This window comes from Pimephales promelas, chromosome 14, assembly GCF_988280905.1.
Source record: "Pimephales promelas chromosome 14, fPimPro1.hap1.1, whole genome shotgun sequence".
In the NCBI taxonomy this organism is placed as follows: Eukaryota; Metazoa; Chordata; class Actinopteri; order Cypriniformes; family Leuciscidae; genus Pimephales; species Pimephales promelas.
In genome coordinates, this window is record NC_142782.1 from 21,966,876 (window position 1) to 21,991,858 (window position 24,983).

General features: G+C 36.6%; 2 protein-coding genes across 4 annotated transcripts; both read right to left on the reverse strand.

Moving 5' to 3' along the window:
• Positions 1–275: 275 nt before the first annotated feature.
• impdh2 (IMP (inosine 5'-monophosphate) dehydrogenase 2) lies at positions 276–10,454 on the reverse strand. Of its 2 annotated transcripts, XM_089119597.1 has the most exons (15): positions 10,126–10,454; positions 8,949–8,997; positions 8,766–8,867; positions 8,131–8,205; positions 7,283–7,489; positions 7,117–7,204; positions 5,507–5,706; positions 5,331–5,421; positions 5,152–5,251; positions 4,473–4,579; positions 2,718–2,861; positions 2,080–2,224; positions 1,686–1,829; positions 1,325–1,408; positions 598–891 (listed from the first exon to the last, which is right to left on the reverse strand). In XM_089119597.1, the coding sequence occupies exons 1-15, from the start codon at positions 10,221–10,223 to the stop codon at positions 870–872; spliced, it is 1,656 nt and encodes a 551-aa protein (XP_088975723.1). In that variant the 5' UTR covers positions 10,224–10,454; the 3' UTR covers positions 598–869. The 2 variants fall into 2 exon arrangements, with proteins under 2 accessions (XP_039534755.1, XP_088975723.1); XM_039678821.2 differs by lacking the exon at positions 4,473–4,579 and having other exon boundaries at positions 276–891; positions 5,156–5,251.
• Positions 10,455–12,027: 1,573 nt separating this feature from the next.
• arih2 (ariadne homolog 2 (Drosophila)) lies at positions 12,028–24,468 on the reverse strand. Of its 2 annotated transcripts, none has more exons than XM_039678850.2 (15): positions 24,287–24,468; positions 21,157–21,584; positions 20,957–21,024; positions 19,917–19,989; positions 18,921–19,062; positions 18,696–18,817; positions 17,970–18,079; positions 17,735–17,852; positions 17,553–17,603; positions 15,718–15,739; positions 15,474–15,625; positions 14,172–14,315; positions 12,987–13,055; positions 12,789–12,896; positions 12,028–12,700 (listed from the first exon to the last, which is right to left on the reverse strand). In XM_039678850.2, exons 2-15 carry the CDS (start codon positions 21,379–21,381, stop codon positions 12,629–12,631), a joined length of 1,476 nt encoding a protein of 491 aa, XP_039534784.2. In that variant the 5' UTR covers positions 21,382–21,584; positions 24,287–24,468; the 3' UTR covers positions 12,028–12,628. The 2 variants fall into 2 exon arrangements, with proteins under 2 accessions (XP_039534784.2, XP_039534775.2); XM_039678841.2 differs by having other exon boundaries at positions 19,902–19,989; positions 24,287–24,426.
• Positions 24,469–24,983: the final 515 nt, after the last annotated feature.

Consider the following 24,983-nt stretch of genomic DNA (forward strand, 5'->3'; position numbering starts at 1 on the left):
TTTTTGCTGTGTAAAAAAAAAGCATTAAGAGATCTGGTCCCAGCTGGGATGAGTTTACTAACGGGCCAATATCATATTTCATTTATGAGGAGCCACCTGGTGCTCTCAAGCCAACCTGTCCAGGTGCGGGTCCATTAGTGAGCATGTGTGAACGCCTGTTTGGAAAGTCCGGTAGTTTTGGAGGTGAAGGCTGGTTCCCTTGAGATGCGCTTGCAAAATGAGGAATAGTGTACCAATGTCAATGTCTAGCAGCCACTTACCCACACACCCACAGATTCAGGATTTGAAAATCAATTTATTATAACAAAAAAACACACAAACATTCAAGTCAAAACTAGGTTATAATTTACATGTCACATGCAGATTTCTATGAAGGTATTCACATGCACACACCTAAATTGAAGTGTCAGTTCTCTTTTTATAACAAACTTAACAAATCCCATTAAAATAAAACACTTCCTGTTTCACACAGATTAAACTGCACTCATTCATCTGGTTTTCTTCTCAGGACTGTAAATGTTGACTGTTTTTTTGCTTATAATGATGCATATGCAGGTATTTTTGTATTTTATGAAACAAGACAAGAGTCAAAACGTATCTGTGGCATAATTTGTATATTTTTAAACAAAACTTGTCAAATGATTACAATCAAAAACAATTTTTGACATGTAAGGCATCTGATACATACAGCAGACATTTACACACGGGTTCTCTCCTTACTAAGAGGAAAGGCGGCTGGGAAGACGAGAAAGAGGAAGCTGAGGTTCTCCGTGTTTTCGGGTGCCTGAATGTGCAAAAGCACGTGTGGAAGTTCATTAATGGGGGTTAATGTGCATTTGGCTGTGCATGTACTGGCATCTGTAGTGTCTTTAAAACAGGCGCTTCTCATAGCTGAAAGAACAAAACAAAAATCATTTTTTTATTATTAAATGTCATTTAAACGGCAAAGCAAAATTTTCTGCATCATTATTTACTCTAGTCTTCAGTGTCCACATGATCCTTCAGAAATCATTTTAATATGCTGATTTTGTTCACAAGAAACCAAACCACTTTATTGTAAAAAAAAAATATATATATATATTTTTAAGTTATTATTTTAATTTTAAAATTATTTTTAAGTTATTTTTTTAAGTAATTAAGTTATTATTTTTATTTTGTATTGAAAACGGTTTTTCTGCTTAATTGTGTATACCTTGATAAATAATTCTTTGATGAATAGAAAATTCAAAAGAGCAGTATAGATGTATTTTCTATCACTTTTGAATAAAAACTTTGAATGGTAATGTAATATATCTTCAGACTAAGAGTATGAATGTTCAACTACCTGTGTAGGCTGTGCACTCCACCCTCCATTTGAGCTGACATTGTCCTCTTTTCAAACCTCAGTTCACCAGAATACATCATTGCCCTGAGATAGATGTAGAAAGGGGCAAAAAGATAATGAAAAATAGTCTGTAATGTAACTCAAACATGCGAGTGTCTGTTTTAGCATTGCATTAGTGCGTTAAAAGTGCAGTGTATAATTTCTGTGCCACTAGTGGCATCAATCAGATTTGCAAAAATAAGAAATAATTGGTTTTGAGGAAAAAAAAGCACACTTTGCACAATTTTGTTTGGCATCACTAGAAATGATACACTGCACATATAATTGCAGGTATGCGAGTAATTAGTGTGTTTGCATGTACCTCAGCTGTGTGAGGCTCTTAGCACCGATGTCTTGGCAGGAATGCTGTATGCCAACGAAGAGATATGGAACAAACTTATGGATGGAGCCTTTATCCTGAACTGCCCCTGAAACTCCCTGAGCAACTTTAATTTTATCACTCTCACTGAAAGAGAGAGAGAAAAAGAGAATGAATTTGATTTATTTACATTCTATAGGGTTTTAGAAACCTCAAGATCCGGCTAATTATCATCATGCATTAGTCTGTATAAGCAGCTGTGAAACTGTAGTCAGCATGAGGCAAAGCAGTTTAAAAAAACATGGGGTAAACTGTAATTAGAGGGTAAACTGTAGCAGGAACTAAGTGCAATAAATACAGCATTGTGTTTGGGAGACAATATAATCACGTGTGCTACCTGAAGTATCTGCTTTGTGAGCCAAGGTTCTTGTCCATGGCATCCAGTGAGCCCATCCCTCTGTACTTCTTCAGACGGATCCCATCCGAAAAGAAATATTCACCGGGAGCTTCAGATGTGGCAGCGAGCAATGACCCCATCATTACTGAGGGAGATATTTAGTTTCAATTATGATTTTAGTCTAATACTTAAGATATAATTATCATTTTATTAAAAAATAAAACATCAATAATAATAATAATAGTGATTATTATAATTAGCTGGTGTTATCAAAGACAAACTATTTTTAAAAATTGGTAATTAAAAAAAAGATGAAAAAATAAAACGGGTATTAGATGAAAATTATTTAATGTTTAATTATTATAATAAAATTAATTATAAAATGATCTTGCTTTAACCAACTAAAATAAGTTAAAGTACTGAAAGTACTAAAGCACAAAATAAATCTAAATATAAAAAAAATGCAAAATTGACAAACTAAAACAAAGTGAAATTAAAATAAACTTTAAATAATCATAAAAGTTAAATATGAATAAATACTATAACAATATGTATTAAAACAAAAATACCACCTTCATTATTTATATATAATCTACTTCAGTGATTGCAAGTGAATCTACATGTAACCCACATCTCACCTGTAGATGCTCCTAATGCAAGTGCTTTAGCAATGTGACCGACTGTCTGAATCCCCCCATCCGCAATGACGGGCACGCCAAACCGCCGAGCATATTCGGATACCTTATACACGGCTGTTGCCTGCGGCCTCCCGCATGCCAGCACTGTGAGGACAACGAGAAATAGAGACCTGGTTATACTTGACCCTTACTTACAAATGACCATTACTTTTAACTTACTTTACACTTGCATATTCTACAAAGACTAAGTGTGCAGATTAGGACAATAATATGCATTAATAATTTTCACTAACTGTGGTTCTGTCACAGACATCCATACTCTCTCTCACACACACGAACAAACAGACTGTCACGATCAGTGTATTCTTTACCTGTGCATTCATGTGACTTCAGTCAGTGACAATCAAAATTACGAAGACAGTATTACACATGAATTTATAATTAGGCCAAAGCAAAAATGAATGAAAAAAAAAATTCAGAGTTCTAAGACAAGGTTATCGATAGATGAAATATGTGGATTTATAAAAGTGGAATTTGAGATTTTCTATCAATTGTGAGAATAATGAGAGGAGAAAAAGACTTGCAAACCCTTTGCAAGTTGACAAACATGAACGTCCGAGACCCTGAATAGACAAAACAAGGAAAATGATTTGAATTTTTCTCCTAAAATCAACTAAATGTTTTGTTCCACTACCATATCTGTATGTGTGATCTTATCCAGGAACGCAACAAAACCAATAAAACAGCAGAGGTGAGCATGTTGTATGCACACACACCTGTCAAACCAACATAATTATCACTGTTGACAGAGTAAGGTCCAAAAGACCACTAGTGAAAACACTACTATCTTGATTAATGCAACTATACTCATTAAACATTATATTAATTAATTAGCATAACAATTAGTGAAAAGTCACATGCGAGATGCATGGAGATCCATGCTCTCCTCCTCCCATCTTATTCAACAGAACTGATGCCTGGTTGCCAAATGATTTTTTGGCAATTTTGCATTTTTATTTTAGAGACAGTATGAGAAGAGACCAGAAATGAAGGGAGGAGCAAAGAGAAATGAGTCATCCATTTACCCATAACACACTTTCTATGGTCACACCATCTACACTACATACTGTAGAAATGAAAAAAAAAAAAGTGTGACTTAAATTAGCAAAAACTAAACTGAAATAGAAAACAATGACCTTTACTGCAGTAATACTTAAGACTGCAAAACACTCCGCTTTGTTAACAAGTGCACTTTATACGCTCCAGTGCTCTTTCAGAAGCTCTAAAAAGGTATTTGGACACTTTAGCCATTCTTTCATCATTTACATTATACATATATAAAACATTGAAGCAAGTGACATAGAAACAAACACTGCTATGGCTTTTCTCAGAACTAATTTTACATTTAAGTTTGTTTAAGTTTTACATTTAAGTTATTCTCAGAACTAGTTTTACATTTCATTCATCTAAGTTTGACTTGCATGTCCAATTACTTTTCCGGGCCACTGCACAAGCTAGTTCACATATGTTAGTGAGGGATTCTGGGTAACAGACTAAGATCAGAGGAAGTGCCAAACGCCATTACTGACAGGTTAGTCAGACAATGACAAGCATCCAAAACCCCAAAAACCAGCAACTACTTCTAATGATGCAGAGGATTTAACCAATCAATGCAGCAGGCTGTAGGAGAGGGCAGGCAGAGTGAGGTAGTGAGCCAATGGGGTCTTTGTATGGGGATCAGGGGGAGGGACTTACTGGAATATCCCGTAACAGTAGTTGGGGTTTTGGGGCTGTGGAGCTTTAAACCAGGAGGAACACTGAGAGGAGCTAGAGAGACATAATTATAGAAAGGAAGATAGAGACTAAGAAAGAGAGCACACTGTAGCTCTGTTGTAAAACCTAGTGAGCTGCCTCACTGCCTTCATAGGCAGCTTCCTTCTGAGGATGCATTCTTACTAATGGCTATGGTACTTCATAAGGAATTGATTTTGAATGCATAACAAAGGTTGCAACTCTGCATGCCACACAGCTAGCGCTTCACAGGAGACTCGAATGGCGATTGATTTGAATGGATTTTGATTAGCATGTTGTTAATATAACAGCATGATACAATAAAATATACTTAAAAACATTTAATAAAAATGTTACACTCAAATGTTTGTTAAGATAATACATTCGAATTACCCTGAATCAATTTTACAGTATTAAAAAATAATGAATAAAATAAGTATCATTAACTTGTCTCTTGCTTTGTCAGCCATCTTAGATTTGTTAACAATGCATATTTGGGAAATGGACTATTTAAAAAATGTTAAAAGAGGACCAGAGGAGGCACTGGACGTTAAGTGCTCCCGTTGGAGAAACTGATTGTGGAAACACAGCCTGTGATTGGTTGAGGGGCAGGGCCAGGCAGCCAGAAGTGCGATTGGTGGACTGACCTTCTTGTGTGATGCAGATGGAGCCGCTGCCCATTCCCACTCTCAAAGCATCCGCTCCAGCGTCAATCAAATTCTTCGCCTGAGCCGCAGTCACCACTACAACAGAGAGACAACTCTGTATGTTAACGGTGTGTTTGTAGATGTCATGTTCAAAAAGTGTGAGTTTAAAACTAACCATTGCCACCAATGACTTGTAGGCTGGGATATTTCTCTTTTATATACTTAATCATATTAATCTGAAAGATGGAATTTCCTTGGGAAGAGTCCTAAAGCCAGGAGAGAGGAAAGAAATGTAACCAAACAAAAATACATTGATACACAGAGAAGTATTAAGCCCAAAACAGTCCTCACCAGAACGACCACATCTACGCCAGCCTGCACTAGCAGGTCGAGTCTGTATTTGTCATCATTGTGTGTTCCGATAGCGGCGCCACAAAGCAGCTGTTTCCGAGAATCCTTTGAGGCCAGCGGGAAATCTCTGTTCTTCTTCAGATCTGTCCGAGCGATGATGGCCACCAAACAGCCCTCCTCATTTACTATAGGAAGCTTGCCTACAGAAAACAAACACTGAGCGTAAGAATTTCACATAGGAAAATTATCTCGCAGCGTTCCGACTTTTTTATGGCTAAAATAATTTTAAAAATGGGTAAATAAATTAATTAGCCTTTAAAAGTAGATAATATAAGAAAATTACACAGGTAAATTTTATTATTTTAAAAGATATTATAAATGCACTTGAGAATAAAAATACTAGAAGTTTTCCTATTGACACTTTACTAAATGCAGCGATCTTTTTCTGATTTAAAAAAAATCATTAAATTCATTAAATTGACAGTAAAGACATTCATAATGTTACAAAAGTTTTTTTTTATTTTAAATAAATGTTGTTTGACTTTCTTCCACCAAAGAATCCTGAAAAGAAATAATCATAGTTTACACAAACATTTTAATCAGCACAAATATTTTAAGAATTAAATAATAAAAAATGCTTCTTGATCACCAAATCGGCATAGAGGACTGATGTAATGATGCTGAAAATTCAACTTTACCATCACACAATTATTGAATTACATTTTAAAAAGTAAATAACATATTAAACCGTTTTTTTTTAAATTGTAATAATTTTTCACAATATTATCTATTTAAATATTACCCATTTTTATTTTGTTTTAATCAAATAAAAACAGACATTTAAATGCAGGTTAATTGAGTTGTTAAAAAAATGTAAAAAACAAAACCTTACCAATCCTAACCTTTTGAACAGTAGTATATGGTGCATGTAGCCAGAAAAAAACAAAACAAAATGCAAAGTCAAAATGCAAAGTGATTGTCTTGCAGTTATTTTGTGGCAGTGCTAAGATAGATTAGATATATATATATATATATAGATATATATATATAGATATATAGATAGATAGATAGATAGATAGATAGATAGATAGATAGATAGATAGATAGATAGATAGATAGATAGATAGAATAAAATAAAACCAACCAAACAACTCATAATATACCTTTTTTTAATTAACGTGATAAAAAAAAAATCTTAATCAAATCAAAACCTTTTTAGGCATAATCTAATCTTACTAAATAAGTCCTTAAGTGAAATAACTTAATAAAAGAGCATTCTAATTGTATTAAACCCAGGAAAGTCCAATAAAATATGTTTAACAGAGAGGGGAAAATCACAAAACATGCATAGAGTTGTGTCTTCACCTTTAAGGAAAAAAGCATGAGTCAAACTTGTAAGACCTACACAACATCTGGCGAATACCACTTGATCAGATCTAGTTTTAAGAGTCCACTGCCAAAACTGCTACATAGGTTCATAAATTTTTAACATTCATTTGAATGTTTTATTTGGTTCAATGATTACTCCAAAAACTATCCTCAGCAATAATCGGGTGAAGAAAAAAAGGTTATGGAGCACTCTTAAACGCTCTCATAAAAGTCTACCCCACCTTTCTTGCTCCTCTGAAGGATTTCATTGGCTTCTTTCAGTGTCACTCCTGCGGGAGCTACAACCAGATCATCCCTCTTAGTCATCACCTAAGTGACAAAAAGATAAGATGAGTTGAGTTCAGTAAAACTGCTTAGCCCTCACCCTCTGTGTTAAGTCATACCCACCTCACTGAGGGGCAGGTCATGGTCCGACTCTTTGAGGAAGTCGATATCTCGTGATGAAATGATGCCGACCAGACATCCGCCCATCTGTCCATTGTCGGTGATTGGAATCCCACAGAATCCGTGTCGAGCCTTAGCCTGAAAGACGTCTCTTACCCGCTCATTAGGACTCATCACCACAGGATCTGTAATGAAACCCTGTTCGTACCTCTAAGCGGGTTCAAAGTGGAGGGAAAGGAAGCGAGAAAAGCGAGGAGGAGTAAAAAATGATGTTCTATTAGGCATTTCTATTTGGGTGTCACATTAAAAGGATAGTTCACATTGAAATTAATTTTGGTATGTTTTAGTTTTAACCTCAAGCGCATCCAAGAAGATGTAGGTGTCCGTTTACAAGAGGTAAAAACAATCTAAATACTGTTTGTTTTCTCACACAAACCGCTCGTTTCGTGTCTTAGGCGATCAATGTGTACTTACATTTACAAGTCATTAAATCATGTTTAATTTTGACTCTGTGCATGCTCTTTGAGGTGGTGACCATAGACCTCCATTATATGACTGATAGACAAGAACGTATATTGAAGATATATTGACCTAAAAATATAAAAATTGAAACTATTGGGGAAACAAAGACACCTACATCTTGGATGCCCTTGAGGTAAGTTAAAACATATCAAAAATTTATTTCAAAGTGAACTATCCCTTTAATACATTTCACATAAACAGAATTAGGTGTGGATTTCTTATTCAGAAGGACAAAGCAACTGTGGGGTATGGGTCAGAAGAAAAACATTACAAATGAGTAGAGAAGAGAAATAATACACAAACATAAAAAGACAGATGGAAAGGCTCACCTTGACCTTGCGGACTTCGTTAGCCTGGAACTCAGGAGTGCAGTTATGATGAATGAAGCCAATCCCACCAGTTAGCTGTGATGAAACAACATTACATTAGGCCTTAGAACATAATCCTACTATATGCATAAAAGATCATTCTTTGTAAATTTAAGTTTTGATGAATTCCCTATTGAGGAATGAGATGTACCAAAGGGATGTACCTTTTTTAAAGCTAGTAGTTCATTCATTCCCAGCAAAAAACATACATTTGCTATTGCTAATCAGTGGCATGTGGTTTTGGGGAGAATAAGACATTTTTTATCTTTTTTATTAATCAATATTTTGCTCCCCTTTCCCGGAAGAGAAAGACTGTAAACATGTTTATGGCTGCTAAAGAGATTTTTTAATAATCTTTTAGGACTAAATTTGGTTCAAAAGCTAACAGACATAAATTTACAAGGCACAAAACTCATGTCTTAATTCATGGGTCTTTAATTGATTTTATGGATGTCAAAATGAGGCCATATGTTTGCAAATTAACTGTTCAGGTTCTCTTGTAATGGTATATACACACATAGACATTGGTGCTTATTTAAATGCCTTTGCAGTAAAACCACTTTGTGATGAATTTTGTCAATCATCCACTATCTTACCGCCATAGCAATGGCCATGTCAGACTCTGTGACTGTGTCCATTGGCGACGAGACCAGTGGGGTTTTCATTGTGATCTGTTTGGTCAGAGCTGATGTCAGGTCCTACAAGGAGAGCAAAACAAAATTAAACCATATCATCCATCCAGAAGAGAAAATATTATTTAGTGAAGATTGTTAACTTACCACCTGGTCAGCAGTGAAGTCAATGTACCCTGGCAGAATCAGGAAATCACTAAAAGAGAATGGTGAAAAGGGGCATACGGGTGTGAAAATGTGAGTGATGGTGATTAACTAATTTGAAACTTTGTGATTCTTAATACATAATGTATCCCTATTAATTGACAGATATAACAGAAAAAAGGTACCATGAGAATGAACATAGACAATAGACTTGACTGCAGAATTTTCTTTTGACAAACTAATTACAGGGTTGTTTGGAAAACCTATTTGGAAACAGTGCATTTGTTATTCAAGAAACATTAACACTATATATTTGCAAGGTTATTCTTGCAATTCGGCAGAAATCGCTGTTTGGAGTTTGATATATCATAATATATTATAATGATGGGAGTTGTTGACTCGAGAACCGCTCTAACCGATTTGGTCCAATCGCCAAAATTAACCTCTAATCTCTATGTATGATACACAGCATGTTATGTTACAAAGAGTCTTTTTATCAATGTCACACACCATGCTGTTTGTCAAGTAACGCCCCGTTTTATGACAATACGGAGTAGGCTACGTCAATGCTGCAATCTGTCCAACGTAAACACGTTCCTTGGCGTACAATTCTTATGTTAGATGGTAAACAAAGGCCTTTCTGAAGACAAAAAAAAAAACAGCTTTAACTCGGAGACGTTAAATGCTTTACATGGCACCAGAGAATCTGTAGAGAAAACAACCACAACATACTTCACAAAGTTCAACCTATTTATAGCACATTTGGAAGAAAGGAAAAAGCTGCTTGGGTTGTCATGGTTTAAGAATAGACTCAATGCTTGTTTGAACTTGGCATTATGGAATGTCAGCAGAAGACCTCAGTGCTGAATCACCCACAGTTCATCAGTACTTCCGAGTTCCGACATGACTTTTGTGAATCCACATTGCAAAGGTGACACCGCACTGACGTGCCTTCCACGAAATGGAATTGCATAATAGATGAAGGACAGTGTGCTGTCACAATATAACATGCTGGATACTAAACTAGATAAACACAGACCGACAACGACACCTAGCTCATTAGCTCTGCATACTGAGAGAGCACATCTGCAGCGCTGACTGCCAAGCCTGTTTAATGTTTAATAGCAATCATATGGATAATGCACAAGTGGGAATGTGGCACAACTTGAGGGCTATTTACTTGTAGGTAAGTCCGTCTCCGCAGTTGAAGAGCTGCTGTCCAGTTAGACCGTCGTCAGGCACGTAGCCCGTCTGTCCGCTGATTAAATAGTCCGCCATAGTGTATGAAATTAAGCGTCAAAGTCCAAATTCTCACAAGAGTTTTTCAAGACAGTGAGTTCTGTTCTTCTCTTAGCTTCAATCCGACACGGTGTTCAAAGCCCTTAATGACATTAAAAATCGCAAAAAGCACAGTTTTTTTATGAAGAAAACCGTTCTGAATAAAAAAAAAACAAAGTGTACTCTTGTTTTTGGGACTGAAGCTGCCCCGTAGTGCCCACAGGCATCACACGTGTCTGTGGAGAACGTCCTCGTCTTCCGCAGATATAAATAAGGTGTCTTCAAACGTCACTTCCGGGCTGTTGCAGGGGGGCGTTTATTCACTAAAAACAGTTTGAATCAAAGCCAGTGGATGGTGGGCTCTGGTGGTTATGTCGCGCGCATGTGTGCACAGCACGAGGGGTACTTCGATTTAATTTTATCTCGCCACTCTGCTGCTGACTTTATTTGGCATGAGTGAACTGACCTGCATATGAAGGGCCGGGAGCGCGCGATGACACACAAGTTAATGCCCCTCGAGTCTAGACTCTAGACTGGAGCACACAAACACCGTTGAAAGGTTATTTTTTTTTACTGTGAAATAGTTTTATTTTAACATTTACTTCTTTACTAACTCATTGGAATATTTAAGTCATGAACAGTCAATCTTCACTAGTTGATAGTAAAATTAAACATATTTTTTACACGTTCCAGACCTTGTCCTTTTATTGACCTTGTAAGTTTTTTTCTCTAAAAGAAATTTTGACTTTGCATCTGTTTCTTGTTCTGTATGTTTGGCTTTTGATAAATTAAAAAAAATTAAATAATGTGCCCAGAGATGAGCTAAATCACAAAGTGGTTCATAAAACACTATTGTGTTTATTCACTTCTATAAAAATCTAATGTTGTATTTCATGGTCATGGTTTGCCTATAGTAATTATCTTGTAAGAACAGTGCAAGTATTCAGTTTGTGCCAATGTGCCACCTTCAATCCAGTCTAAAACATTTAGCATAAAATAAAATAAAAGTACTCAAATACGGCAGCTCTGACATTCTAGTAGTGTCACAGGCAACTCTGGTTGAAAAAGTCTGTGGTTACACATTCATATGCCATTTCAAATGCACAAACTACATTTACTCAATGTTATTAGTACACTGATGGACTTCATCCCTCCGTCTAAAAGTACCCAGAAAAGCGTTATATAAAATGTAACAAATTATTATTATAGTTGAAAACTCTGGGATCATTGATTCAAAAAAAAAAAAAAAAAAAACCTTTAATTTAGCAAGGATTCATTAAATGAATTTGAAAAGCCAGTAAAGACATTTGATGTTATAAAAGATTTCTATTTCAAATAAATGTTTAACTTTATAAAAAATAAATCCTGAAAAAGACTGATCATATAATCAGTTCTTCACAACACATTTAGCAGCACAACCATTTCAATTGTGGTATAATTTATTAAATTATTATTAATAACAAAATAAATTAAATAATTTACTAATAAAAAAAATCTTCAGTGAGCTGATCCTACAAAATCAGCATATTGAAATGATTTCTGAAGTATCATGTGACACTGAAGACTGGAGTAATGACGCTAAAAAATTCAGCTTTGCCATCACAGGAATTACTTACATTTTAAAATATATTAAAATAGAAAAGTTATTTTAAATTGTAATACTACTCACAAGATTACACTTTTTACTGTTTTTTAATCAAATAAATGTACCCGTGGTAGAATTTTTTTGTTCTTTCCAAAACTGTAGTGTTGCGCAAATACATCTTAAAAAGTGTGTGTACACAAGAAAACACAAGAGTCACTGTCTGGTTTAAAAACTTTCTCTCAGTAACTCTATTTCTGTATTAATGTACAACCGTTGAAAATTACAGCATCATTTGTTTTTCACCTTTTTTTAAATTTTCAGATTTTTTTTAAATGATCTAACTATCAACAGCCATTTTCAAAGAAAAAAAAAACACGAGAAGAAAGCAAGAGAGAGAAGAATAGAGTTATGGCAGGAGCAATGGAGAAGGAAAAGATGAGTTAGACCATTTTGGTGGAGTGTTTTGAGTGTGTGTGGGTGCGCATGTGTCATGTGTAATGTCAGCTGACGTGGGGATGTGAGAATGCAATGTTTGTGTATGAAAATGCTAGGATACACTGTGCTATTCTCAAACCCTGCAGCCAAGTAAAGATTACAAAGCAAAAAAAAAAAAAAAAGGGCACGGATGAAGGAAAAAAAATAAAAAGGATAAAAATACAGCTTTGAAAAGAGATGCTATAAATGAGAAAAACAGAGATGGACAAAATATTTTGAGACGCAGTGTAGTTGAGACAAAAAAAGTGGAGGGGTATCTTTGGAGAGAAGGGGGCAAGACAGTTAAGAGAGGAGCGAACTTGACGTAGACTCTCTGGATGGATGTTCAGGTGTCGTGGAAATCCTTCAGCAGTGTCCGTCTCTTCTGCTCAGCAATGTGCATCTGATTTTCCAGATCCTGCAGAGAGAGAAAATAAAGAGATTAACTTGTGCTTTTATTTTAGTTCCTGTTCACAACTTCCTTCAGTCTTTCTTCCATCTCTCACCCCTCTGTCATTAGCACTTGGCTCTCCTCTCTCATAACTGTCTGCTCTCTCCACTTTCCATGACAGGTTCTCGATCTCCGCCTCCAGCTGAGCCTGCTGATACTCAAACTACAGGGAATAAAAATGAGATTTCCCATTATGACAGATCTTAAAGAGATTTGATCTTCAATGAGAGACACACTTAACGCAGTGGCTTACCAGTTTTTTGAGGGGTCCAGACTCCATGTAGTAGGCATAAGGATAGGTGTACTGCAGTGTATAACGACACTAAGAGAAAACAAATACAGTGTGAGTGTGTGGAAACATGGACGCTTGTGCATGAACACTTGTGTCTGCAGAATAGGACCGTAAGATTAAATCAAAATAAAACCAAAATCACAATATAGCTAATGTCAAGTTCAGACTGCACATTTTTTCAGACTGCATGCTGACAGGTTTTGAGAAATCGCTGACAAATGCCCGAATTCACAGGCAAATCGGCGCTCGTTCACGAGAGTGACAATCACACAGTGTGAATGAGCAAAGACGCGATCTGGGAGAATCGCCGACGAGTCGCCAACGCCTGCGATTCAAAATCATGCTGTGTGAAAAGTGTTCTGACTAAAAACTACATCGGCGATTACTGACAGCCAATGAGAGAGCAAGATACTGAGCAGCGGGGAGTTTCGGTGAGGAGTTATAGATCCCATATCAACATGGCATTGTATCAGAAAAAGTCTTCTTCTATTTGGACCCAAAAAATGGAAGAAAAATTAGTAGAATTGGCAGGAGCACTTGTGTCTGACGTTTCATCTGAGCTGTACCACAACCTCACGTGAGAAATCTGGTCTTGCACGTGTGATGTCGCGTTGTTTCCTTGTCACATCTCGTGTGGTTGTTGTGAAACGTATGTAGTTTGCGCGCTAGACAGAGTTGTCAGTGATTCTTCCTGTTGTAAAGTCATGCAGTGTGAAAACTTCTGTCGCCGATCCATCGTGCAGTGTGAACAAAGAAGCAACTGAATGCTGGCCAAAATAGTCATGCAGTGTGAAAAGAACAGCAACCCGACTGCTTTGAAAATCGTGCAGTCTGAACTCGGCATTAGTGCGACAATCAAAATCGCAAAGGTTGCACAGGGTGTTTTAGAGCGGCACTGTGTTCATTTACATGCGAGCAGCTCATAATCTGTGTTTTAAGTTCACAGTAAGTTTAGGTCACTTATAAAAGTGCATTTGGGAAAGCAACATCTGCCAACCAAACTTGTTATAAATTCAATTTATAACTCAATTTATATTAAATAGTGAAATATAACAATAATAAAAGGTCTGTTACATTGTTTATATTTTTATTTAGTAATAATAATAACCAAATATATCTTAATAGTTATATTAGTAGATATATAACCTTGGCCAGTAGCTTGGCAGCATTCTGCAGGTACTGCCAATCGATCCAGGTACCCAGATTATTCATGACTCGCTCCTGAATCTTCTCCTGGATCCGCTGGTATGTTTGTGCCTCCAGCTGCATGCTCTTATTGTGGTTCTCCCACTGAACACACACAGACAATACAAGGATTAATGCTTGCATTTAAATATTTAAAGTAATTCAAAACAGTTAAGATAGTAGATAGATGCAAGAAAATAGTACAGTCAAATCAATTATTTGCGATTACTTGCATTTAACAAAAGTTATATATATATATATACATACACACACACACACACACACACATATATACAATATATAAATTGTATATATATATATATATATATATATATATAAATAACTTGTGTTAATTGACAACACTAATATAAATACAATGATAAAATTGCTCAGTTCCAAAATCTAGTGAGCTCTCGTTTCCCTAACAGGCAGCTTTCTTTTTGAAACAGAACACTATATAGGCAGCAACTATAGACCATTTCACAAGATGTAAACAACACTGGTCCAGAAGCACTTCCTGTTTCAGTTTGTAACTGTTTTCTTTATTTCACATGTAAAGAAAACATCTTAAAGATGTTTGTTTAACTTTTTGATTCAGTTTTAAATCTTCTGTTGGTTGTATTTTATCCCAGCTTTTATGTAGTGTTAAAAACTGAAACAGGAAGAGCTTCTGGACCAGTGTTGTTTACATCTTGTGAAATTGTCTATATGTGCACCACAGAAATGGACTTGACTCATAATTCCTCGTAAAAACGATGTTTGTTGTTAGCATGTTGCTAAACTAACAGCATGCTACTCTTAGAAAAACAAAACAGAAAGAACACTTATTGTATTGTTGAGGGGGGGGGGGGTTTCCAGCGAAGTCTGTAGCGGGACAGAGAGGCGGAGCCAAGCGGTAAGTAGGTAGGTCAAGTGCAGATGATGAACACCTGTGTCTGATTGCAGTGATAGGCGTGGAGGGACCCGATAAAAGCCAGTGGGAATGAGCGCGAGGTAAATAAATCACGAGTCCAAGTCACGCCAACCCGTCTTCTTCCTTACTCAAACACTGAACCTCATCACAATAGCTTTCTGTAACGATTAAACTATAATGTTGCTGCCTACTTTTTGGAACAAACTTTTGTGTCAGGATCACTCCTGAAGAGCTCATACTAGGTTTTAGAACAAAGATAATGTTTAGCATGCCTGTCTACCCTATATGAGTGTGGCCTTTGGTCTATCCTCCTGGAGAGATTTAATTCTGATTTCTCATTTTTGTCTTACCCTCTCAAAGTAGAACAGGTATTTCTTTAGGGCCTCTCTGGCCTGGGCCTGCTGGCTCTGATTCACTATGTCTGGGTTCTCTTTGTAGCGACTGCACTCGTAGTACTCACTCCCATGAGTCTTCCAATCACCCAGACACATCCAGCAGAAATCTACACACAGCCAAAACAATGCAATTACAATCAAGACCACTTTACTAATCAAAAGGGATTTCAAGTAACAAAATCACTGGGAAGAAACATACCATGTTTACACTTTGAGCATTGCTGGAAAGAGAAAGAGAGAGAAAAAGATATGTTAAGTAAAACATTCTCAGTCTGAACATTCACTGCAATTCAAAAGTTTGCTCTCAGTTTGATTTTTTTTTTAAAGAAATTAATACTTTTGTTCAGCGAGGATGCACTCAATTAAACAAGCGACGGCAAAGATTTTTAAATTATTACAAAAAAAATATATATATATATATATATTTCTTGAACCTTATATTCAAAGAAGCCCCAAAAAAATGGATTGCAGTTTCTACAAAAATCTTGAGTACATGAATAAAATTTAGAAATGTTTCTTGGGCATCAAATCAGAATGATTTCTAAAGGATCATGTGAATAAACTACACATTTAGTATTTAAACCATTTTTAAGACAAGGGATCAAATGATAAATTATTTTATATAGGTTAAATTGATTACATGATTATAGGGATTTTATCTGCTCTATTAATAAAAATACTTCATTCGATTTGAGATTTTTGGAATGCACACTAGCTTATTTTTCATCAAGAAGTTCAAATTTAACAAACTGCATTTAAATTAGGTCAGATCGCATTGGTCTAAAGTCAAAAAGGGCAGACAGGCTGAATCAAAATGTAAATCCACTCTCTGCCAGTAAGTGGCACTACTGGAACAGCATAATTTGAGATTTTTCCCTGGTAGCCTCTGTAAATGGAGGTAAGATGAGAGAGTAAATGCCATCAAAACTTTTCTGAAGACAGTCGGTTCCCTTTGAAGATACATTCACATAATTAATTCAGTCATAAATTTAAGCAGTTGTTGTCGTATTAAGGCCGTAAAACATCTCACTGCCTTCCGCCATATTTTCACACAAAACAAAACCTATGCTGCACCAGGAGTTTAAATGGACAAATCAACAAATCTATTTTTCATAGAATATTGCAGTATTTATTATAAATAATTAGGGCTGTGCAAAAATTAATTGCGATTAATCGCATCCAAACTAAAAGTCTGTGTTTCCATAATATATTTGTGTGTGCTGTATAAAATTATTTTGTATATATAAATACCCATGCATGAATGTATATATTTAAGAATTATTTGCACTTAAATTCTGTAAATATAAATAAATACATAATCTATATTATATAAATATTTTATATATGAATAACAAATTTTCTTAAATATATACATGCATGTGTGTGTATTTATATATACAAAATAATTATATACAGCACACACAAATATATTATGTAAACACAGACTTTTATTTTTGATGCGATTAATCGCAATTAATTTTTGCACAGCCCTATAAATAATTAATCCATGCTCATCATTATTAATATTTTTAAATGAATCTCTTCTCTGATAAAGCGTTTCCTGGTGCGATGATTGGACAACCTGTCACTCGCATGACATCACAGCAATTTAGCAAACCACAACCATCCAATGATCCAATCAATTCCTGATGGCAAAAATCAATTACCACCCATCACAATTGTATTTCACCAATCACAATTTATTTCATTTCATTCCAGTATTTACTGTTTTTTGTTTGGTTTGTTTTTTAATCGTGTTAATAAAATACGGTTTTAAATGACAATAAAAAATATATAACAGTAATACTAACAATCAGGAACTTTATTGTGGTTAGTGATAGTTTCATCACTATTTAAATTGTAATAATATGACTGTTATTACTGTATTTTATTAAATAAATGCAGCCTTGGTGAGCATAAGAGACCTCTTTCAAAAACAAAACAAAAATCTAATAAAGTAGCACTCACATGCTGGGCGTTTTAAGTGCACTACAAAGTGTGCAGGTAATGGAAAAGAATGAATATACTACTCACCATGTGGTTGCAGCCTCCATTCTTCTCAATGCAGATATTGCACTTAGGGCACTGTGGACAAAATCCAAACATTAGGATAAAAGGATATTAATGATATTGTAACCATCAAACTTAACTAACTATCGACAGTATATATACATGTAATTTGACCATTCTAAATGTATTTGTGTGTGTTTTTTTACGTCTTTAGTGTGTGCACTGATGTAGTTGGCCGTCTCAGAGTCATCTGCGCATTTCGTCAGCCATTTGCGGATGATAGCACAGTCTGTGGGGGCGTGATACATCTGTCTGCACTTAAAACTGAAGCCAGAAGAACAGTCAATTAAAAAACACACATGCAATCACGTGCACTCTTTCACATCACATGTATTATGCTAGGAATTGAAGAGTGTGTGCAAGTGTAATGGTGTGTAATACCAGAAGACTTCTTGGCAGCGGCTGCATTGGACTCTACGAGCTCGAGGTTCCTGCACCTGTATAACTATCGGACAGTCGGCACCAGGACACAACTGCAGCTGGAAATGACTCTGCAGACACAAACAAACATGAACAGGTTAAGAGTCATCAGTGACTTTCTAGAATGTGATAAAACTTGAGATGTCATCATGATTCATGTTATGGCTAATAACCACTATAAATGGCCAATATAAAAATAAAACTAAATTAAATGTTTTTACATTATAATTTAACACAAACTACCATTCAAAAGTTTGAGATCTGTAATATTTTTTGTGGTTTGTTGTAAAACATGTTGTTTCCAGCATCCTTATGCCAGTCTTCCGTCACATGATCCTTCAGAAATCATTCTAATATGCGTGTTTGGTGCTCAACATACATTTATTATTATATTTTTATGGAAACCGTGATTCTTTAATGAAATGTTCAAAAGACCAGCATTTATTTGAAATGGACCAATGTGAAAGTTTTACTCAATTTAATGTATCCTTGCTGAATAAAAGTATTAATTTCTTTTAAAAAAAGGAATTTATTGACTGGTAGTGTATAATAATTCAATGTTTTAAAACTAGCTGTTAGATGTAAGCAAAGTAATTCGATATAATAGGCTAAATTAGCTCATTTTAAAATGAAAATAATCTCCAAAATTGGCAGATAACAGTTATGGTAGCAGATATGGTATGGTACCTCCACGTAGTCCCTGAAGAGGTAGCGTCTGTATTTATCTTTCAGTTCCTCGCTGGGCAGCAAAGGAAGAACAAAATCCTCTGGTATGCGAAGAGAGCATTCCTGTGCCATGCAGGAGATCTCTAAAGACAAACAAAATCCATAGAGGAGATCAGATAACCAGATCGTTCTAAGCAGCAATGTAGACTGCACACTGTGCTCAATGTAGTGCACGTGTATACTCACCGACGCCCACACCATCTTTGACAAGAACAGTGCAATGCTGCTCCCAGCATGCCTTGCAGAAGGAGTGCTGACAGGGTAGAGAGAGGAGAGAGTCTCTCCGGACCAGCTGCAGGCACACCCCACACTGCAGTGACGTCCCAGCCTGAAAACATGTCACAGACATGTCAAGAGAAGAAAGTACTTCTAAGATACAGTAATGATTGAAAACAGTCTAATCAAACTTTTGTCCCAGACAATCATTTATTCATAGTTGTGTTGGTTTCTTGTATTTCAAATCTCTCTCATATAACAAAATAAATTCAACATGAATCAATATTTCATGTCCATTTTTTGATTTGATGAAGTATAGTCAGCTGGTCATTATCACTTTTCACTAAAACTTTGTACACTGCACACACACAATACTCAATTCATTCTGCAATTTGACAAAGAACAGGTTTCAAGTTGCACATTTTTAATCACTTTAACATTGCATTTTAAAGTTGAGTGTCTTGGAACTAGGCCCGTCACGATAACCAATTTTGTTGGACGATAAATTGTCCAAGACATTATTGCAATAAACTATAATATTGTTGTTCTGAGACCATTTACATCTAAAATAATGATAATGGCATAATAATGCGGGTGCACCTTTTCAAAGATCAATTAACTTTTATTTCTAAAGACAATTTAACACTTAAAATGGAAAACATTTTAAATATCTACAATAAATGAACAAAACAACCAAAAACAATAAAAGCAATGGACTCATTCCATTAACAAAAAATGCACTTGAATATATACCAAAAACAATAAATAATTGTCATCCAGTCTCTTTGGTAGAGAGAGAGAGACGAGAAAAACAAACAAGCATGCAAATGGAAATTGCGGCCAGAAAAATTTATTTATTGACTATCGCGACGGGTCTACTTGGAACTCAGGTTTAGGGGTTTTGATATTTGATCAAATGATAATGTAAAAAGGAGCTTTAAATGGACATACATTATGTGAACTCACAATGAGAGATCTGCAGGCGCTTGTGGGCTGGGTGTGGGCTTCACAGAGCAACTGCGAAGAGTTGGACTTATACCTTCAAACACAAGAAAAATATCGAGACAGACTATTTTCAACATCAATATTTTCAGAAAACAAATATTTGAAAGTAGTGATTATTTTAGCAGTATTAGCAGTAAGGAATATTCCACCCAAAAATACTGTAAAAACAGTAATATAATAAAACAATTCAGTTTGAAATAATTGTTTTCTCTTTTAATATTTTAAAATGATATTAATAGTGATGGTAAAGCTGAATTTTCAGCATCATTACTCCAGTCTTCAATGTCACATGATTATTCAGAAATCATTTAATAAGCTGATATTTTTACAGGATTCTTTCATAAATAGAAAGTAAAAAAAAATGAATTTGTAACATAACTGGTTTTACAGTCATTTTTCATTTTCAATGTGTCCTTGCTGATTAAAACCAATAATTTCTTCGGTTACACCTTATTTTAAAGTGTGATTGTTACAGTGTAATTATGTATTTAAGTACGGAGTAATTTAACACTGAAAATGGAAAACATTTTAAATATCTACAACCATTAAAATGCAAGAAGTAATTAAACTACATTCATTAATGCATTTACTATAGGATTTGGGTACGATTAGGTTTAGGGTTGTAACTATCCATAATTTACTGTTGTTATTATTATGGTATGTATTGTACATGTAACATATGTAACAAGGACACCATAAAATAAAGTCTTACGTTTCTTCTTCTAAAAAAAAAAAAAACCTCTTACAGCCCCCAAACTTTTGAATGGCAGTGTAGTCTCTCAGATGTCATAAAATAGCATGTGTTATTATACAAGGATTTGAAAAAAAAAAGTTTAAACTTTAAATCATTTTGAGATAAAAATAATTTTTAGATAAAAAATAAATAAATAATAATTTTTAGATGAAGTTTAGAATATCACACCACTATCACCATTTAACTTTTTAAGTCAACTTCCCAAGTATGCATATTTGTGTGTGCATGCTTTGCTGTACTTAATTACCTTTCGAGTATTTGAGACACTTGCCAGTGAAAATGTACAAGGACCAGTTTGGCTACAGCTGGTGACACCTAAAAGGAGAGGAAGGGAGTGTCTTTATTTAAAGTTTTTAATATTTTATACATTTACAGTGTCTTTATTTACAATATTACAACTAAATATTGTCAGTCACAACACTAATCCTACTAAACATTGTCACTCACCTTCAGGGCACTGGCTACATTGTTGACTTCCTCAGTTAGTACCTTCTGACTATCTCTGTAGGTCAAGCAATTGAACTGGTACTTTTCCGGGTCAAATGGTTCTTCTACCGCCACGTCGTCATCAAGGTCTTCATAATAATCAGGGATATCGCCCTCTACGATGTCTTCATCATCTTCGAATTCCTCGTTACTGTCTGAGGCTTGGCTACTCATATCCACAGACATAGCCCTCTGGGCCGACCTTTCCCTGACTGACAGATGCTCTCCACTAATCGGCAGCTACGGAGCTGCTCCTCTGCCCCAGATTGCACCACCAATCCCAGGGGGGCCTGTGGCTTTTAGCAGCAGCGAAAAAAGCAAAAGAAATCGCACTCCCCGTCACTCATGAGGAACTGGAGAGAGGGATTAGCTCAGACAGAGAAAAAATACTGAAAGAGAGAGAGAGAAAAAAAAACACATTATTTTGTATATTATAAAATTTCTCACAACCTTATAGTGTCTAAATGTCTAAAAGCTTATGCTTAAATGGTCAACGATTCTATGAATTTCTATGTAAACCATTTTTTGTGAAATCGACCGGTTGACTGTACCTTTCCCCATTTAATACACAGCAGTAAATACATGGACATGAAATATTGATTAGAGTTTTTTATAAAAATATTTATACATTCAATCTAGCAATCGACTAATCAGAATCAAGTATTCCACTGAGCCACCTACTCAGCAGCCTTGGAACAAGAAGTATTTTTCCAATAGGGGTAGTTAAAGTCTAAATTAAGGTTATAAGCCATGAGTTACAAGGTGAATAACATTTAAAATAAATTGTCAGCAATAAATTGACAAAGACAAATGTGAGACTGTGTTGGCTAAAGCTTTAATGAGCATTAACCTACAACCTCGGGCAAGGGCCTCCGGTCAGTTTTACATCAAGGTCGATCACAAATGCGTCACACAGCTCTGAAACCTTAAAGAGCAATCGACTGGTACCAGTCAGGTGTAAACCTGGAGACTTCCTCGAGTGCCTCCTCCTCAGGATGTGGAGCGCTGAAGCTGACGTGTGGAAGTATTTTGGCTTCTGAAGTAAAAGGGGGAAAGGAGCTGGACAAGACCCACACTAGTTGTACGCTTTGTAGAATTAAACTAAGGCCGTGTTTCCACCAAAGCGTTTTTCCATGCGCCTGGCGACTGTTTTCAATTGTTTTCAATGGGAGCGCCGTGTTTTTAAACGCCATGAGCGTAACGAGGCGCTGAGCATTAAAACGAAACGATCATCACTGTCACTTTTTACCCAGCCGTCCAATCACACTGGAGGAGAGGTGGGACTAATACCACATTGACCAACTGTCACAACATTCTTTCAGTACATCTACATCAACCAACAGAGCTAAACGAGCAAAATGGATGAAAATTTAATTTTGGTATGCTTAGGCCTTGTGTCCACCAAAGCGTTTTTAGCCACCTTAAAACTCAAGATGCTCTTCTGAAGACGCCATGCTTTTGGCGCTTGAGAGCGTTTTGGCAGCGCAGCGTTTTTTTCCGTTGAGAGGTTTCGTTGCTATGATACAGAATATCCGATTCCGTAGCACAGTTTACTTGAAACTGATTTCGCAGATAATTTGTTTCATACTAAAAATTTATTTTTCATCCATTTTGTTTGGTTAGCTCAGCTGGTTGATGTCATTGTACAGAAAGAATGTTGTGACAGTTGGTCAGTGTGGTTTAGTCCCGGCCCTCCTCGACTGTGAATTGACAGCTGGGTAAAAAGTGACAGTGATGAGCGCTGCGTTTTATCCAAAGTTGAACATTTTTCAACTCTCGGCGACCAGTAAAAAACGCTGGGCGCTCGGCGCTTCAGCGTGAAAAAACGCTCAGCGCTTCGTTACGCTCATGGCGTTTAAAATATGTGGCGGTCCTCCTATTGAAAACAATTGAATACATACGCCAGGTGCGTGCAAAAATGCTTTGGTGGACACACGGCCTTAGTTTAATTCTACAAAGCTTACAACTAGTGATTAAACTATTGATAATGCCGATTAAATCGATTAAAAGCTTGCAATACATCTGTCTTTAAAGGTGTAAGTTATCATTTTTTGCACTCTATAATAATGAGTGGGTAGTTGTGTCCAAACTTGGATTGGTAGGTAATTCCAAGAGAGAAGTTAAATGGTAAAAGTGGCCTTGCAAGTGTACTCAATTTCAATGACACTCACTAAGCTTGAACCACTGGTCAAGGAGCTGTTCTTGTGAAGGTTGTACTTGTAGATGTTTGTCTCCGTATTAACGGTCACCAAGAATCTCTTTAAGCGCAAGACAATCATAAACTCACATGCAGAGCGGCTTAGTGCTTCGTTTTAACGGATTACACGGTGTACTGACACAGTCCAACCGGACAGCAGGAGCAGGCCAGGCCGCGTGTCCGCACACCAGATGATCACAGAGATCAGCGTGTGCGCGCGCGCGCCTGCTGATGTGATGACAGTCACTGATTCCAACTGAATAAGCAATCACTGCACATTCGAGTCAACGTGAGCACGGGGTCGGTGAGCGGCTGCAGCTGTCCGGTCCGGTACCGGATTGGTTGGAACCCCACAGTCATGGGACGACCTGGCCCAGTCCCACTAGCGCGGGCACCGTCTTACATTTGACCAGGGACTATAAATAGCGTGCGGCGCTGGGTGGCACGCATAATATCACTCTCAGCTGGGTTAGGGATCATGGTTTAAGTGCGTAGGTGTCGGGTGGGGGTGAGCAAAAACTGCAAACTCACAGTACGGTTTCTGCTTTGTTTACTCCAGTCAATATGAATTGGGCCGCACCAGCTGTTGCTACTCTAGATCAGCACTGCACATAGCAGCGCGATCAATGCGCAGAATCCTTTCTCCTTCTTAATGTTTACTGTTTCAATACACATATCCCGGGGTTTGAAGTGCAAATAGTCTAATTCAACGTGTTTAAGCGAATGCACAGATCGTTTAACATCGTTTTAAAGGCTTTATTCACAGTCATCCGCTAGCGCGCACTCCAACTCGGGGATTCGCATGTAAACAAGGCCATTTTTGTTCGCTCGATAAAGCCGCTGCTCTGATCGTTTAAAGCCCCCCGTCATACCCAACATACTGATTTTACTCACCTCCCGGACCGTGTCGGGTCGCCACTCGACGTCGGCTGAAGAGAGATTTTGGGACAGATAGCCGATCCGTTCGCTTAGAGGAGTCTCAGCAGAGCCGAAGATCGGAAGTACGAGGGGATTCTAGAGCGGCGTCACTTCCGTGTTCGAGTGAGGCTGTTTTCCACAGTGAGCAGACGCTGTTACTGGGGAGGGGCCACGAGACACACGAGCTCACATACTCAAAACTGACATACATACTTGCAGTCAAACACACACGCGTGCGCGAATCCAAATGTAGGTCAACAAAACAAGAAACCTGATTTATAATGTGCAACGTGCTTGTAAGTGCAAAGGCAAACAGAGAAAAGCACTCTCATTAAAAGCACATGCTTTAAGACCTAACTGCTTTAACATTGAAGATACAATAAGAAATCAATAAAAATATCGTGTATTATCTATTGTACGTATGTAGTTCACAAAATTACCTTACATATGTATTTAAAGTCAAGAGGTCTGTCCCAGTACCCACACTTGCAACATTTGTACAACTTTTCAGTATTTTCCACTTTAAAATGAAGTTTAAAAAGTCTGTTTAGTAGTCCCTATGTAGCAGACGGCACTGAAGTGAAGTGACATGAAGTGAAGGCCAAGTATGGTAATCCATACTCGGAATTTGTCCTCTACATTTAACCCATTTAAGTTGGTGCACGCACATTAG

What these genes read in the sequence shown, in the direction of transcription:
- impdh2 (XM_089119597.1), bottom strand. Translation starts at nt 10,223, where the DNA reads ATGGCGGACTATTTAATCAGCGGACAGACGGGCTACGTGCCTGACGAC. An exon ending in ACAAGTCATTGGTGGCAATG is followed by an intron (nt 5,252 to 5,330) that starts GTTAGTTTTAAA and finishes TCTCTGTTGTAG; the next exon opens with TGGTGACTGCGGCTCAGGCG. An exon ending in TGCATCACACAAGAAGGTCA is followed by an intron (nt 4,580 to 5,151) that starts GTCCACCAATCG and finishes TCTCTTTCTTAG; the next exon opens with TCTCTATCTTCCTTTCTATA.
- arih2 (XM_039678841.2), bottom strand. Translation starts at nt 21,381, where the DNA reads ATGTCTGTGGATATGAGTAGCCAAGCCTCAGACAGTAACGAGGAATTC. An exon ending in TCATTGTGAGTTCACATAAT is followed by an intron (nt 19,063 to 19,901) that starts GTATGTCCATTT and finishes ACATGTTTTCAG; the next exon opens with GCTGGGACGTCACTGCAGTG. An exon ending in TCTTCAGGGACTACGTGGAG is followed by an intron (nt 18,080 to 18,695) that starts GTACCATACCAT and finishes TTGTGTCTGCAG; the next exon opens with AGTCATTTCCAGCTGCAGTT.